General features: G+C 45.5%; 1 protein-coding gene across 2 annotated transcripts in view; it reads left to right on the top strand.

Moving 5' to 3' along the window:
* Positions 1-5,173: 5,173 nt before the first annotated feature.
* LOC115472397 (ectonucleoside triphosphate diphosphohydrolase 8-like) overlaps positions 5,174-17,504 on the top strand; it is a 280,150-nt gene continuing 267,819 nt past the window's right edge. The window contains exons 1-2 of one of the 2 annotated variants that reach the window (XM_030206669.1): positions 5,174-5,229; positions 5,647-5,721. In XM_030206669.1, coding sequence (XP_030062529.1) covers positions 5,189-5,229; positions 5,647-5,721 — 116 coding nt within the window. In that variant the 5' untranslated portion in view covers positions 5,174-5,188. Of the gene's footprint in view, positions 5,230-5,646; positions 5,722-17,504 lie in introns of those variants that run through there. The other variant, XM_030206670.1, reaches the window with a different exon arrangement.

Genomic DNA, 17,504 nt, shown 5'->3' with positions numbered 1-17,504 from the left:
AAACCTGTGTGGTAATGTGATCAAGCACAAACTCATTTTGACACAAGGGTTGCAATTAAAAAGGAAAATTGGAGAAGTAGTGTAGTGGTTAGTGCAGTGGACTTTGATCTTGGGGAACTGGGTTTGATTCCCACTGCAGCTCCTTGTGACTCTGGGCAAGTCACTTAACCCTTCATTGCCCCAGATACAAATAAGTACCTGTTTATAATATGTAAACCTCTTGGAATGTATTTGTAAAAACCACAGAAAGGTGGTATATCAAGTTCACTTTCCCTTTATTGATCGACTTAATATGTGCCCCTTTTATATCACAGTACAAGTACAGTCCCTTTAGTTCTCTCTGTTTCTTCACGTATCGCTGTCAGCACTCTCTCTCTCTCTCTAGGGCTGGCTCCTAGCCTAGCCCAGCACAATGTCCATTAACACCTTCCTGGGTTCCCTATGGACATACATCACAAACAAGTACTTTCTGCATACAATTCCAGGTTCTCTCCTACCTTGATAGTGTTTACACACCCACTCTGAGGAGTTAAGCTTGAGCCACAATGCTTCCCTGATCCTTTCCTCAGACTACAGCTTAGCTTAGAATGGAGTCCTCTTCCCTCAGGATCTCCCTCCTGGAAGCCTCTACACTCAGGGCCTTGCTGCTTCTATACTCTCTCAGGCCCAGATGCACAAAGCTCTGGGGCTATATAAAATAGCACTGGAAAAAACAACCGTTATAGCGCAGCAAAAGAACTTCCCAATGTTCAGCGCTAATGTCATAGAAATTTTATGCGCATTGTTAGCCCTGAGCAATGGAAAATAAGAAGGGGGGGGGGGGCGTGATGAGCACATGCACACAAGACCACTGGCCATGTGCATATGAAAAACTCTGCACAGGCAAGCCTGTCCCTCCAGCTTGATTTGCCGTTTTCACTGGTTCTACTGTAAGAAATGGGAGAGAAGGAGGTTAAATATGACCAGAGCTTTAGAGTGAGACATTTACAATAAAACTTATATTCCGCAACATGATAAATTTTGGATCAGTGCAGATTACAATGTGTAAAAAAAAAACCCCCAAACAAACCCTAGGACAACCCTAGGAAATAATTATCTAAAACTTATATTAAATTGACATAACCCCTAAACAGGGCCACCGAGAGTGGAGGTGGGTGGGGGGCAAAATTCCCCGGGCCCAGGCCTCTAAGAGGGGGCCCGGTGCTGGGGGGTCTCTCTCTCTTTTCTGCTCCTGATGGGATCCGAGTGATTGCATCTCGACAGGAGCAGGAGAGAGAACACTGGCGCTGGGCCCCCCTTGGAGGCTGGGGAGGACGCGGAGCTTCCTCCAGTGCTGCTCTTTTGCCCATTGCTGAGCGGCTGCTTTTTCTCTCAGGTGCCCATGCTCAGTTTTGAAACCAAGCATGCCCTGAGAGGAAAAGCAGCCGCATGGGCAGGCAGTCATTCAGCACTGGAGGAAGGCGTCTTCTGCTGGCGGGGCCTCGGGAATCCTTGCCAGCCAAGGTATTTAGGTAGTGGCAACGATCGGGGGGGGGGGGGGGGGCAGTGGCCCTACCCTGGCGGTGGTGGCCCTGCCCCGGGCCCAGTTCAGTCTCTCAGCAGCCCTTCTCCTAAAAAAGGAAGAATATCCCTAAAACTGCAAAAGTTTGTATATCTCCTCCATCACATTCAATTATCCTTATTTTTGGAAGATTCTGGATATTTATATTTTTCTCAGCATGCTTTTGTTCTATGCTATGTTGTTAGTGTTAACAACCGAGATAAAGAAATACTTATCAGTGTTTGCTGAGGTTGTGTTACTGCAGTTTGATGTCTTGGCTGCATTTGATGCCATTAACCATGAGCTGTCACTTTTGGACTGAGTGAAATGGGAATTGGAGGGACAGTGCTCAAATAGTTTTCTTCATTTTTAAGTTCTAAACAATACAGTGTTTTGAAGAATGGTATAATGTCCAGTAGTTGGAGATCATGTTGCGGGGTTCCTCAGGGATCTTCCCTGTCCCCTCAGCTTTTCAACGTTTATATGAGCCATCTGGATGGATATTTGTAATCTCTGCATATTTTCTCTTTATCGTATGCTGATTTTTGTTCTTTGTCCGGTGCAAAAATCTTTAAATAACACTTTCTTATTGATAAAGAATTATATAACATTCATTGAGGAGTGGGCATTTGCAAATTTTAAAAAACTTAATACACAGAAAACCTAATTGGTATGGTTTGGTGAATATCAGAAAGTTGCTTCACAAACAATTACCCTTTCCTCAGAAACTTCATTAAAGATCAAATCAAACTCCAGAGTGTTGGAAATAATATTAGATTCTAATCTCACTTATAAGTACCAGATTAATGTTCTATATGTCAAAGAATAAAGTGGTTGCTCAAAGCATATACTAACCACAATCGCTCAACTGCAAAACACTATGCACAACTTTGTGCAAAAACACACTCAGAACCTTCACCAATCTCTTTTCACATATTTACGACATAATCAGGCACTCTTTTATAATTTCAGTCAACTTAGATCAAACAACAATTCTTTCTTTCCTTTCTTACACACGGAGCTCAAACATGCAGATCCTGTCTCAGTCAAATCTCTCTATTACTGGGCAGATTTTCTAACAGGAGCTGCTCATCCAATCAGAGAGCTCTATTTGAATGCAGATTAACATACACTCTAATGGGAATTTTTAGTCAAAAACACTAGATAAACCCTTCATTTTTGGATCAAACTTCACATTTTTGATCAGAGCCATGCCCTAACATTAAGGCTGTAAACATTTCCAACCATTTTTACCCATAAATATGCAAATGAGAACCTCCCAAAAACGATGCCTTGATCTGAAATCGCACCCCCCCCCCCCCCCGCGTCCCTGCTCCCCCTTCTCCTCTATTGTGCCGCAGGGGACACAATGGATGGGAAACGATTTTTGAATTCCCCTCTCCCTTACACCTTGTGTAGCCTTACTACTCATATAGCCCTTGGGGCTGCTCTGGCAGACAGGGCCATGCCTAGGGTCTCTGGCGCCCCCCCGTGTGGCACAAGATACAAAGGAAATAGGAGCTGAAAGATGGAGTGCATCTTTGTGGGATTGCTCAACAAATAGAGGGTTTACAACCACTTAGCTTTTCGTGCTTTCATGTTGGAGAGGTTGTGGGCGGGGGAAGTTGAAGAGGAGGATAAAATGGAGGTTACTGAAGGACTAGAGGAGGAACAGATGGAGATTGGAGCTCTGGCTCAAACCCGAAAAGCTGCTGTAAGAGGGTGGCTAGCTGTGCCTTGGAGAGACTGGTGGAAGACCAGAGGAGAGAGACTGAGGCGCTGGGGGAGATCTCTATTCAAGAGGAAACGGGTGCAGCCCCTGGGAGAGAAAGAGGGCTGGGCACAATTGAAACCCCAGTCTGAACCAGGTGGGACCAAAGCTGTGTAGCTGTGCTGTAAGAAAGACTGTGTAAACTGTTTCATACTGGAAAGGTCTGGGCCTGCAACCTACCAAGCTATTGTGTTTTCTTTCTGATAATGTACTGTTCCCTAAAAGAAGTAATTTTGGCTAAAGTGAAGTTATATGGACTGTTGAAACCCTGAATGAGACTTTGGCAGCAAACCTTAACAACCTGGGAGTAAGGTATTTTCCTTTTGTGTCTATGCTGAATGGAAGCAAGAAAATAAAGTTTTTTTTTATAAACGTTTTGCCTTGATTGAGCCTCTGTGGAAACAATAGAGAGAGGAGGAAGTCCTGCAAGCTCTCAGGGGGTCTGGCGCTGCGTTCCCAGAACAGGCCAAGGTGGTGTGGAGTGAGGCAACAGTTGGGTGAAGAAGGAAGCTAAGCAGGGTCGAGCCCAGCTGGGCCCTGGAAGGGGGACCCAGCTACAATATCCAGCAATTCTCCTCTCTCCCCTCCCCTCCATGTCCAGCAATTTCTCCTCTCTCCCTGGGCCCTGCCCTCCCATCCATATCCAGCAATTCTCCTCTCTCCCCTCCCCTCCATTTCCAGCAATTTCTCCTCTTCTGGGGGCTTTAAATCTTTTACCTCCGACGGTCACAGCAGCTGAGCAGCGTCAGTAAAAGCGCTGCCAACGTCTCCAGCCTTCCCTTCGCGCTCGCTTGTTCGTTCCCTCAGTGTCCCGCCTTCTTTGCCAGGTTCTTCGGGCCTGGATTGGCCGCTGTCGGAGACAGAGTGCTGGGCTTGATGGACCTTTGGTCTTTTCCCAGCGTGGCAGTGCTTATGTACTTCTGACATCATTTCCTTGCGAGGGCGGGACACTGAGGGAACGAACAAGCGAGCGCGAAGGGAAGGCTGGAGACGTCGGCAGCGCTTTCACTGACGCTGCTCAGCTGCTGCGACCGTCGGAGGTAAAAGATTTAAAGCCCCCAGGGCAGCACGGAGCTGAGGTAAGCGGCAAGGGTAAGCACCGCAGCGGCGCCCCCTGCGGTGCTTACCCCACTTACCGTGTTGGCACGGCCCTGCTGGCAGAAACCAATCATTGTGTACCAACTAGGTGCCACTAGTACCACAGCAATACACAGACAGATGCCCACTCACCATGCAGCCACAGAAAGACAAACGCCCAACCAGAAACAACAACCATAGAGCGAGAGCAGGAAGAGAAGGGGTAGGTGGGGAGATAGATATTTCAGTGGTGGAAGGACTGAAGAGGGTAAAGTGAGAGAGAGAACCAGGGCTACTATTACTGTGCAAGCAAATTCCCTCCAAACACTTCACCAGCATGTCATAAAACACAATTTCACAGGGGTATGTGTATGATTTATAGCAGACATCTAAAATCTGGCACCTTGTCAGGGCCCGCGGCTCAACCAATGGACCAGGTAAGGCACTGGTTCAAGGCACCACTGATTAAAGGGCGCCAAAATCCCAGTCTGGACTGGTTTACCTTCAAACTTCTAGAGGGATAGATGCTGGACTGGGATTTTGACACCCTTTATCATCAGTGCACTGAGCCACTGTCTCACTTGGTTCAACAGGAGGAGGGGGATGAGAGAAAGGGAGAGATACCAATCACAGGTGGTGGGGGAGGGAAGTAGAGGGAGCAATACCAGATTGGGGGTGGGGACAATCATGCAAAAGTTGGTTCAGGGTGCCACAGTCTCTCAGGCTGGCCCTGCACTTTGTATGTGTATGGATCTCATGAAATGTGATTGTGAACTACATGTAACCAGAATGCTTCATACATGTCCTTTCTACCCACATCTGAATTGCAGCCTTTCCATATGTAAGTACACCAGAATCTAAAATCAACAAGTGTGTATGGTGAAGAGCTCTTCTAAAATTGCTTCTCTCTTTTCTTTTTTTTGGAAATTGTTAAGAAACATAATATAATTGAACTTTTAAAATTAAATCATATTTTGCTCACTCTGTACTGAAGTAAGGAATGGGATGTTAGGTCCCAAAATCTGGTCAGGAAATCTATCAAATTAGCCCAATTAAAAATATATATCACTTTTTTGTATTAAGTTTAAATAGATGTTAGTCTTTGTTTTTGTCCCATCTCAATTGAGGGTAACATGGCTAGAAAACCGAATGCGCCCTCTGCTGAACATTTGTTGTAAATACACAGAATTTATAATCCAAGAATGCTGCTTTAATGCCAACAAAAAAGTGAAGGAATGACGACAGCTTTTGTTTTCAGTTTGAGTCTGTTACAGGAAACGACTCTGCAGAGAAGGAGCAAGGACCCTGGAAGAGAGCACCGTTCGGTAAACAAGTAAAATTATTTAAAAGTTTTCTTACCAGTTAGCAACAAGACACAGGAACATAGCAGAGGAAGAGGGACAGGAAATAGGCCAGATTGAACTGTTGGACTAGTTAAGACTTTCTTTAGAGATTGCATGTGGGTATGATGAGCAAGGCAGCCAGGAGAGGAGGGATTTTAGGTATGCAGGCAATTGGTGGATTTATTAGCAGTGATAGAGAAATTCAAAAGGAAATGCTACACATTAATCTAAAAACTATAAATTAAGTGTGCCATAATTAAATAACAGAGACAGCTGTGACCTAGTACCCCATTCAGTCTCTCTCGCATAGGAGAAAGTGTGACATTACATAAACAACCAGTGTGTTTTTTCTAGCAAAAAAGGTGCCAGTACTGAAATGCTAGGCCACCCTTCAGGGGTCTGGTGATCACTGACAGACCCACACCACAACATCCAGGCCACCTGCAACCAGTCACAGAATCTATGACAAGGCAGAATTGGTGTATAGAGCCTGAGCGCTTTCATTAAAACTTGGGGTCCATAGGTCAATTTTAGCAGACAGTGGAAAAGGTGCTGGTACTCAGTACCCCCAAGTACTCCCTCAAAAAAAAGCCCTGTAAATAACTGACACAGACACATAGCTTCTTAGTGAGAAAACCTTAGGCTGCACCTTTATTAACATACTAGTAAAAAAGGCCCGTTTCTGTGAGCAGTGAAATGGGCGCTAGCAAGGTTTTCCTGCGGCAGTGTCGTGAGGTGTTTGGAGGGCAGCGTCGGGAGGGTGCAGGTGGGTAGTTTTTTTGTGGAGGGTGGCAGCTTCGGGGTCCCAGCGGATCAGGTGTTCGGATGGCACTCCTCCCCCTGCTTAGCGGTGTTTGTTGCTGTGTGTCGGGGTGGGGGGTGGAGGCCCTGGGTAGGTTGCTGTTTCTGGCTGTGCGTCGGGGGGGGGGGGGGAGCGTCGGAGGGCGGTGGAACTGCCGATTGGCTGAGTGTCATAGCCCCGCCCTCCACGTCATCATGTTGTGATGCGAGGGCGGGGCAGACACTCATGGGATCTTGCAACTACAAATTTACATTTAGAATGTTGGGGTTGTGTATTATGTGTGGATGGGGCGTGGCTGAGGGCGGGTCTGTGAGTGAGAGTGAGTGGTGATGACAGCCTAGAAGACTACAGGGCTTCAGTGTTTCCCTGCCACACAGTGAGGTTCAGAACGTTGGAGGTGAGAATTATTTATATAGATAACAGTTGCAGTCACAAAAAACATAACTAGTACCCAAACCAGCTAATATTTGTACATCAGTGCAACTATACGGACCCGCCATATGAACCAGCAGGGCCGTCACCTTCTCTGGTCAGAGGTGCGGTAGGGGGTGGTGCCCGCTATGAAGCAGGACATCCCCATCCCACACCTAAACCAGCCCCAATGTGGGCTCTGTGTTGTTCAGTGGGGTATACTGGCCTTCTTATGCGGTGCCGGTCCATTGAGGGCACCCCTGTTACAGTCAATCTCTGTCTCTAGTCAATCCAGTTCACCCTCAGGCTCCAGACGTGCCACCAGCCCGGGGTAGTACTGCAGGCTTGCCTCGAGCACCTCCCAACAACTAGCTGCAACCTAGCTGACAAAGATGCTTTAGAATACTCTCTTCATCACTTCCTGCAGATCATTGTTAAACAAGTCATTACCTGTTTCTGAAAAATGTACTCCATCTTTCCAATATAACCCAGCACATTCGGAGTCCACCCAGTCATGCATGTGCGAGCCTCCCAGTTGACAGGTCTACATTCCTAGTAGTCTATTCACCTTCCCCGCCTTCACATCTTTGAGTGCATTCACCGCTGAAGAGTGTTGATGTTGGACCATATTACATGTGTATTTTAAAATAGTGAAGTGAGTTCAGAGAGATCCTCCAAGTACCCCCTCAAAAAAGCCCTGTAAATAACTGACACAGACACATAGCTTCGCTGCCCCCAAGGTGCATGACGATGACCCCAGGGCATGCAATTTCCTCATGACAAGCTTTGAGGAAAGGAAGAAGTTGCAGCCATCGCATTCCCCCTCGACCTATCGTATGCCCTTACGGGCCATACACAAGCAGCTGTCATATGGTCTGACCTCCACCTGCTTGCAGGCCCAAGACCCATAAGTGTCCAACGATCCACACCGACCCTCCTCATGGTGCATACCCTGTGAGAAGAAAATACAAGGTAGTCATTAGTGTGTGGGTTAACTGCTGCTTGCTATATGCCCTGTCTTACTTATTATTATTATTATTTATGACATTAGCCATAGTAGAAGTCAGGTTCAATGTGGCTTACATAACAATTAGAAACGCGGAGGAAGTGACGTCATCACAGCGAGATGGCTGCCTGACTCCAGAGCTCTGCTGGAGAGGGAATTGTAATTCGCGATACGCCCGAGAAATATTTGCTGTTAACTGTCCTCAACATCCTCTGAAACACCCTGAGGTATGGCAGCACAGAAGAAGTTAGCCAAATTTAAGTTTACATCTGAGAAACGCGGATCTGGGTCAGGCGCGATGCAGAAGGCAGGGACGCGGAGCCAAGATGGCGGAGGAAAACTCTGACTCCGACCCAGACCATGTGGAGCTGCTTGATAGTGATATTGAATTTACCAAGAGCGATCGCTGGTTTAAGGAACTTAAGTTTGAAATGTCTGCGGTCTGCAAGGAGATTCAGACAGCAGTTTCTGAAATAAGGGAGGAGGTCCGAGAAGTCGGGAGTCGACTGGATCAAATTGATGAGCGGATGGATGCCTTTACTGACGACCTGCAAACACTACAGACGGAACTTAAAAAGGAACGGCAAATGCGGGTGGAAATGGAATCGGCGCTGGAGGACTTGGAGAATAGATCCAGATGTTGTCATTTGCGTTTTAGGGGTGTGCCTGAAGAGGCTCAGTTTAAAGATTGTATGCAATTGGTGAAAGAGATATGTGCCTCACTTTTCCACCCTGGCGAAGATGAAACAGAGGCTGAAAGGTTGGTCTCAAGACAAATCCCTCCTTTCAGTACCCTTCTCCACCACCTCCAACTCCAGGCTCCGTCCCGTCTATCTCGCCTCACCCCATGCCTGGAACGAACTCCCTGAGCCCATGCGCCGTGCCCCCTCCCTGCCCATCTTCAGATCAATGCTCAAAGCCCACCTCTTCAATGCCGCCTTCGGCTCCTAATCACTACACCTCTTCTCAGAAAACTTATCTATCCCAACTTGACATTTCGTCCTTTAGATTGTAAGCTCTTCCAAGCAGGGACCGTCCTTAATTGTTAATTTGTACAGCGCTGCGTAACCCTAGTAGCGCTTTAGAAATGTTAAGTAGTAGTAGTAGTAGTAGTAGTCTCTATTGTCCTGGACAGAGCCCATCGTAGTTTGGGGCCTCAAAGAAATTCTATACCGCGAGACATCATTATGTGTTTTTATGACTATACAGTGAAAGATACAGTATGGAAAAAGGCCCATTCTTTGGGTGATATAACCTGGAAAGTTAAGATATTTCAAGATTTGGCCAAGATGACTCTTCAACCTAGAAAGGGCTTCCGTAAAGTGACCGCCTACCTGCAAAAGGCGGGTCTAAGATACCCCTTTGGAGTACAAATTTCTGTTGATGCACAATCACGGTGAGTACAAACTGTTGCAGGGGCATGGAAGGCCCTTTTGGAGTTGGGATGTACAGACCTTCCTGCAGTAGAGTCAGCGGCTCAAGTCCAGGCTCCGGGTTCCCCAGTCACCCCACATGCTAAGTGGCAGAAGGTTCGAGGGGGTAGGAGGCGTTCTGCCCCAGATACTCAGTCTGGGCAAGGAGCCAATACTTGACTGATTTGGAGTATGTCATATCACAAAATGATATTTGCTGTAATATTTCACAGGAGATTATGTGGTGTGTATTGCTATCGGTTTGGTCCAAGAAAACAGCAGGGTAACCAATCTGCAAACTCTAAGATGGAAAACAGACAAAGCAGATATGTATATGAAAAAAACAGTATTTAATGGAAATTCGATGACAATGAAATTAGAAAGCCCGACACAGGCCATGTTTCGCCCAACTGGGCTGCATCAGGGGCTAATGGATATCTGTGTGATCATATAATTTCCACTTAAAAATCTATTTGTTGAACTCACAAATGTAAAGTGGAATGAAAGGACTACTTAACCGAAGGCACTTCAAAGAGAAGAGTCACTCCAAAGCCGTAGGTCTACGTCTGTCACAAAGAAAATTCATTTTTTTTGTGACAGACGTAGACCTACGGCTTTGGAGTGACTCCACTTTACATTTGTGAGTTCAACAAATAGATATTTAAGTGGAAATTGTATGATCACACAGATATCCATTAGCCCCTGATGCAGGCCAGTTGGGCGAAACACGGCCTATTTTGGACTTTCTAATTTCATTTTCATCGAATTTCCATTAAATACTGTTTTTTTCATATACGTATCTGCTTTGCTTGCTATGGGTTTGTCCAGGGAGGGTCATTAGGTGAACTTTGGCGGGGGGATGATAATGGAATGGTGTGTGCATGATGAGAGAGTGAGGAATGCAAAGTTTGGGGCTGGTATAGTTAATGTGTTTGGGATGGTGGGGCTTACTGTTAAGAAAGTGTCTGCTTGCCTCCAGTGATGGCACACTTCCTCAGGGATTCAGCTGTCTGGGTGTGGACCTAGTCTGTTGCAAGTGGGCTTGGGGAGGGTGGGGGAGCGGGTGGGGGGGGAGGGTTGGGGTTGAGGGTGGGTTCTTGGAATGTTAATGGGTTGAATGATCCAGGTAAGAGGAGTATTTTTTTCCGTGAGTTGAGGCGTCTCAAATGGGACGTGGTTTTGCTACAAGAGACTCATATTAAGAAGAAGGACGCCCTACTGCTTCATTGCAGAGAGTATAGTGGGTGTTATACACTCACAGATCCTGGGGGGGGGGGGGGGGGGGGAACGGGAGGTTTAGTGATTTATATTCGGGCTGGGATTCCCTTTACCAAGCAGAATGTATTTTGTGACGACTTGGGCAGATATATTGCAGTGAAGGGTTCTCTGTGTAATCAAAATGTCACTTTTATTAATCTTTATGCTCCTAATGTGAAACAGAGTGAATTTTTTGAGTCATTGCGGGTACCCCTTTCTCAATTTGCTGCAGGGAGAGTGATATTGGGAGGTGACTTCAACTCTACCCTATCTCCTTTGGACCATTCCGGGGGGGGGGGGGGGGGGGGGGTAGGGGGTAGTGGTATGGCACATAGAGAGAAGCTTACACATTTAATTAAAGATCTTGATCTGCTTGATGTGTGGAGATTGAAACATTTGGGTCAGCGTACCTATTCTTTCTATTTGTTATGTTTCTGTTATGTTTTGCTAAGCAGGCTGAGGAGAGGCTGGTACCCACTCTTCTAGGGCTGGGGGGGCAGGGCTAGGGATCTCTCTGCTAGGGTAGCTGGGTGGGACTTGCTTGCTATTGGTCAGCTGAGTGGTAGCTGAAGTCTGCAGCTACTGATGTCAGTAGCCAGGAGCTATTTTTACCTGCAGTTTCAGGTAAGCACTGCTTTAGCGTTAGGACTTTCCTGCTATAGCTTCTTCTATATTTTTCCCTGACAGCTTGCTCTGTGTGGGGGAGGGATCTGTTCCCTCCCTCTTTGTGTTCTTAAGTGCTGGTTTGTCAGCATTTATTCTGTGTTCCGTTGTATGATTTTGTTTCAGTGTGGAGTTAATTAACTTCCTCCTGCAGCTGGGCAGTGTTTTCTGGTTGAGGTTAGTGTGTGCCTTCTGTGATGTGTTTACTTGTTTGTTTTGGTTCTGTTTGTTGTGGTTTCACCTCTTGTTCTCAGGTTAGTGTGCTGTGTTAACCCCTTGGTCTCTGTGTCTGCTGTGTGTGGGTTATCTGTGCTGAGAAGTCTGTGTTCTGGCTAGTACTCCTTTTGCTCAGGACTCTTTTGCCTTACCTGTCAGTCTGGTTCAGCTTTGCCTGATACTACTGCTGCTGCTGCTGCTGTTAACCCTAAGTCCTGCTGGCCTCCTGAACCCAGGGGCTCAACTCCTGGAGGACAGTGGCTAAGTGCAGGTGCTGAAGCTGTTCCGGTATCTGTGTCCCTGCGGCAGCTGTGTAGTACCTGTGGTGGCCAGCCAGTTCCTGTGGCTCTGTATCCGGTAGCAGGGTGCAGCCTAGCCTGTTGGTGCAGGCCGATCGTGCCCTGAAGTTCCCTATCCTTTGAGCTGTTTTGCACCTCTTCTCGGGAGCCTGGAGTCCTGAGTGAGTACCCTGTTGTCTGTTAACTGTATTAGTTGTGGTTCGGTCCACTCCAGGCCTTCCCTAGATTCCCTTCCTGTTTGCGGCCTGGGCTCAAGGGCTCACGATCAAGGAACTAGTGACAGTGGTGACACTATTCACATGCTCAAAAGGTTTATACGTGGATTGACGCACTCTGGTGCAGTCGCTCCTTGTGGGGCCAGGTACAGAACACTGATATTGAGAGTATTCATGCTTCTGACCATGCCCCAGTGTGAGTTCATTTGCTTGGCCTAGGTGAGGAGGAGCGAGGTTGAATGAATCCATTTTGGGGGATGTGGAAGTTTGTAAGGAGATGCAGGAGGTCATCAAAAATTATCTTGAACTTGACGATACTGGTGAGGTTGTTGATGGTAACCTCTTGGATGCTGTCAAGGTTGTGGTGAGAGGTCATCTTATAAAATGGGGCGCTAGACGTAAGAGGTATTGTAGTGCTCGGGAGTTAGGGCTTCGCCAGCAGCTGATGGGACTGGAGGCACTGCACCAAGGGGGGGAGGATCCCAACGTACTACCCCAGCTCTTGGCATGTAGACTAGAGTTGCAAAGGCTCCAGGTGGAACAGATGGAGTTTCATAGACGGTTGTTACAACAAAAATTATTTGAATTTAGCAATAAAGCAGGGAGAATGTTGGCCCGTTGTCTTAGGAGGTGTCAGTCTGGGTATACCATTGCTAAGATTAAAGGGCCCAGAGATGTTCTTTTCTTCTAGGAGGGAGAGATTAGAGAACAATTTGTTCAGTTTTACACCAACCTATATTCCAGAGGGGAGGAGGTCCCATCAACAAGGATTAAGGAGTACTTAGCAAATAGTGGACTTACGGAGTTGTCCGCCACTGTAAGGGATGGGCTAGAGCTCCCGATAACATCCGAAGAGATCCTAAGGGTGGTCAAGGGTCTTAAGGGGGGTAAGGCCCCAGGAGTTGATGGATATACAGCCAAATTTGATAAGATATTTGCTCAGGACTTGATCCCCCTCTTACGGAGGGTGGGTAATGATGGTTTCTTGGGTCTCTCTCTCTCTCTCTCTCTCCTAGTATGCATGAGGTGGGGATTTCAGTCATTTTGAAGCCTGGCAAGGATCTGGCTACCTGTGGTTCATGTAGGCTGATCTCCCTTCTCAATTTAGATGTAAAGATTTTAATGAAAGTCATGGCTGACCGCTTAAGTAAAGTACTTCCGCAACTTATACAAGAAGACCAATCTGGTTTTGTGCCTCGGCGCCAGGTGGCAGATAATGTAAGGAGGACCCTAAATATTATTTGGGAAGCGCAATTACAGGGGGGGTTCCTTTAGCTTTGTTAACTACGGATGCTGAGAAAGCATTTGATAGGGTGGATTGGGCATATTTATGGGAAGTACTGACCTTTATGGGCTTTGGTCCTAAATTTATTGGTTTGTTGCAGAGTCTTTAGGAGGCTCCTACAGCCCGAACTAAAGTCAATGGGGGTTATTCTTCTGCATTCCCTATTCAGAGGGGTACCAGGCAGGGTTGTCCCCTCTCCCCCCTGCTGTTCGCTCTATCTATAGAACCGTTTGCTCAGCAGGTTCATAACATATCTGATATAAAGGAGATTCAAATAGGAAGTAGAGAGCACAAAATAGCATTGTTTGCGGACAACATCTTTTTTGTAAGAGCTCCACAATTAACTTTGTCCATTATTGTGCGAGAACTTAACAGATATGGGGAGATATCAGGATTTAAAATTAATTATGACAAATCTGAGCTAATGGGAGTGACTATATCGGAGGAAGCAATGGGTGGATTATTGCAATATTTTGCCTTTCGCAGGTCCAGAACTAGTTTCCGCTTTCTGGGAATGCAGGTGCCTAGGGATTTATCTCTACTTTATTCTTTGAATTATACCCCTTTTCTTCAACAGCTGAGGAGGGACTTGGCTAGCTGGCCAATGGGTGACTCTCATGGTGGGGTAGAATCTCAGCTGTTAAAATGAACCTTCTATTGAGGTTATTATTCTTATTTCAATCCCTCCCCTTGCCTGTGCCTAAAGCTGAACTTTTGCGTCTCCAGTCTGAAATCTCTGGGTTTGTTTGGGGGGGATGCCCCTCTTGGTTATCTAAGAGAGTGATGTGGGCTGTTTGGAGCAGGGGGATAGGGGATTGTCTAAATTGGTGTGGTATTATTGGACAGCGCAACTTAAGTTGATTTCAGGGTGGAGTGGAGGGGAACAGTCATCTACGAAAATACTGGATCCATATTTTGTATGCGATTACTCCCTTGATGCGGTCCTCTGGGTCTCACTTCCTAATAGAGTTTACAGGCAATTGACGTCTAACCCTTTTGTGTCCCATCTCTTGACGTTATGGGGGTTTCTAAAGCATAAGCTTCGGGACTCTAGTGGTCCTTCAACGTTTGCGCATCTCACTCAGCCAAGATTTCCTGCTGGTTTACAGCGAGTAGCATTCTCAGACTGGGCCCATCGTGGTTTTCGTAGGTTTCGGGATTTTTTGGATGTGAGTGTAACCAGTTTTAGAAATTGGTTTAATTTGTTTACCTTACTGCTGGGAGAGCAGGAGGGTTGGCTGGAGGTGTCCTGGGTTGCCAGGGAGATATTTAACTAGGATGAATTCCTGCACATGAGCAGTTCATACCAAAGAGACTTGCACTGACACCTGAGATTTTGAAAGTGCTAAATATACGTTTTAAAAGTATTTGCATTAAATCTAATTGCAGAATTCAGGTGCTAGGAAATGGGATTGGTATGCTATGTACTCAAATTTGCTCAAGCCATATGCAAATTAGTCCATTTTTGGGAGGTTCTCATTTGCATATTTATGGGTAAAAATTGATAGGAATGTTTACAGCCTTAATGTTAGGGCATGGCTCTGATCCAAAATGTGAAGTTTGATCCAAAAACGAAGGGTTTATCTAGTGTTTTTGACTAAAAATTCCCATTAGAGTGTCTGTATGTTAATCTGCATTCAAATAGAGCTCTCTGATTGGATGATCAGCTCTTGTTAGAAAACTGCTCGGTAACCAGTGTTGCCAGGTGGGCGGTTTTACCGCCCAATTGGGCGGTTTTCCGCGACCCGCCGCGGGAAATTTTTGCCCGCGGCGGGTCGCGGTTTTTTGGGCTTCTTTTTTTTTCTTTTCTGCGGTTTTTCGGGCGGTTTTTTTCGGCCGCGGGGGGCGGGGTTAGTGACGTTTTGGGCGGGGTTAGTGACGTGTTGGGCGGGGCCGGTGACGGGGGAGGCGGGGCCGGTGACGGCGGGGGCGGGGTTGATGACGGCGGGGGCGGGGTGATGATGCGGGGGTGGGGGTGTCAGGGGCGGGGTTTGAGTTTGGGCGGGTTTTGGGCTGGATTTGGGCTCGTTTGGGTGGGAAAAAAATTTTCCACCTGGCAACACTGTCGGTAACAGAGGGTGAGCAACTGAAGATTTGACTGAGAGAGGACCTGCACCTTTGAGCTCGGTGTGTAAGAATGGAAAGAAAGAATTGTTGTTTGATCTAAGTTGACTGAAATTATAAAAGAGTGCCTGATTATGTGGTAAATGAGAAAATATGAGTGAAAAGAGATTGGTGGAGATTTACAAGTTTGAGGTTTCTCTACTGAGAAAAGGATCTGAATATTTTAGGATTACTTGAAGTTTATGAAGAATAGAAAAGGGAGAATTTCAGTTTAAGAGTGTTTAAATCCTATAAGCTATAGATTTAAGTGCCTGTAAGCAAGGAAACCTTAATATTTGATCTGAAATAAATATTTGACCTGAAATAATAGTTGATATGAGATAAATGTTTGATCTGAATTATATTCTTTGGTGAAAAGGAGATAAGTTAGGAAAAGAATCTTTGGAAACTAAGAGGACTTTGCTCATATTTTGAATTAGCCAGATTAGTAAACTTACTGAGTAGAGAGGGGAGTGAATCTATGAATGTGTGTGTGTGGATGAGATCCAGCAGTGGGCTTCAAGATCTCAGCAGTTTGGAAGAAAAAAAGAGTTGCTCTTTATGTAGTCAGGGTAAAGTTATAACAAAGCTACTTAGGAAATTAGAACTGAGGAAATTAAATTTATTTTTTCATAGTTTAGCACTCAGTCCAGGTTCCAGTTTCAGGTAGGCTGATCTAAAGACTCAAACACTGCAGGGGGCAGTATTTCTCCTTTTATTTTATGTTAGATTAAGTTTAGGGAGAAGAATCGATGGAAGACAACTTCTAAAGGAGAGATCTCTTGAAGACTGCACTGGAAGTTTTCCTTCAGCTAAGTACATGAAAGAAAAGTAAACAACTGAATATAGGAAATTCAGGAAGAGAGAGAGACAATTCACACTTTTTCTGAAACTCCTGTTTATCACACAAGTGAACTGAGATTTAATTTTGAAAATAAAGGAAGAAGGAGAAATCCAATTAGAATAATTATCTCTCTATATAAAAAGCAACACCAACCTTCTATGAAGCCTCCAGCCGGAAGTGAGAAGGGGGCGAGATATCCGGTTTCCCTATGAGTGTCTGCCCCGCCCTCTCTGTAACACAGTCAGTGAAGGAAAACAGCAGAGCACGAAATCAAATCGCTGGCTCTGTAACAGTGAAGGACTCAGAGGAGGGAGGGGAGATAGGCCAGAGGGCAGGGACACACACACTCCCACATGCACACAGAAGAAAACATTGCTAGCCCCCGTTTCATTTGCATCAGAAACGGGGCTTTTTTACTAGTACCACTATAAGACTAAGGTTTGAAAGATTTTGGATAGTTACTTACCCTATAAGTAAGCCCTGTAGGAAAGAAGTTTATAAAATTGTTTAAATGAAATACACCTAAGAAACATTCCTATTTTGAGTTGGAAATCTTTGAAGTGTTATACTTACTTGTAACTTGGTCAGGAAACTAAATGTTTGGTTAGAAAAGAAATTAGAGTATATACTGGATCCAGTAGGGAGTCAGCAGTTCTTCTGGTCTAATCCTGTACAGTCTAACTGAAGAGTATTTCTTTCTGTTTACCAGTACAGTCAAATAATTCCATTCCACTTAAATAATTTTATTGTTATATATATAAGGGAGTAGTTTCTGGATTTATTGTAAATCAAATGGATTCCTTTCACAGGAATTAATATTCACCTTTTTGCATTCATCCGGTATTATCTTTTAAGGATGATGTTTTATTTTATGTTCACTCTGTCTCTTGTGAACTGAGCACAGTTAGGTTCCTCGGCTGGCATGACTACATATCAGAGGCATTTTGATACTGTGTAAAGTCTTACTACAGACAGGGTGACATGAGTGAGATGCATTCTTTTGGGGAGCTGTGTGAGTCTTATGGCTTTTTTTCCTTCTGATGTTTTGGCATATTTACAAGTAAAACATTATATTTCTAGTCAGGGTTGGCTGCGGGTGGATCCAGATGACACTGAACATTTTGAAAATATGTGGGCTTCATTAGGGAAAATGGGTAAAGCTATCACTCATGTTTATCGTTTTATTAGGGGATTTGATTTTGGTAAGCTGCCATACATGTGTGCTTGGGATGTGAGTTGAGTTTGAATGAATGGAAGGCT

This window comes from Microcaecilia unicolor, chromosome 6, assembly GCF_901765095.1.
Source record: "Microcaecilia unicolor chromosome 6, aMicUni1.1, whole genome shotgun sequence".
Taxonomy (NCBI): Eukaryota; Metazoa; Chordata; class Amphibia; order Gymnophiona; family Siphonopidae; genus Microcaecilia; species Microcaecilia unicolor.
This window is presented reverse-complemented; position numbering and strand designations above follow the sequence as displayed.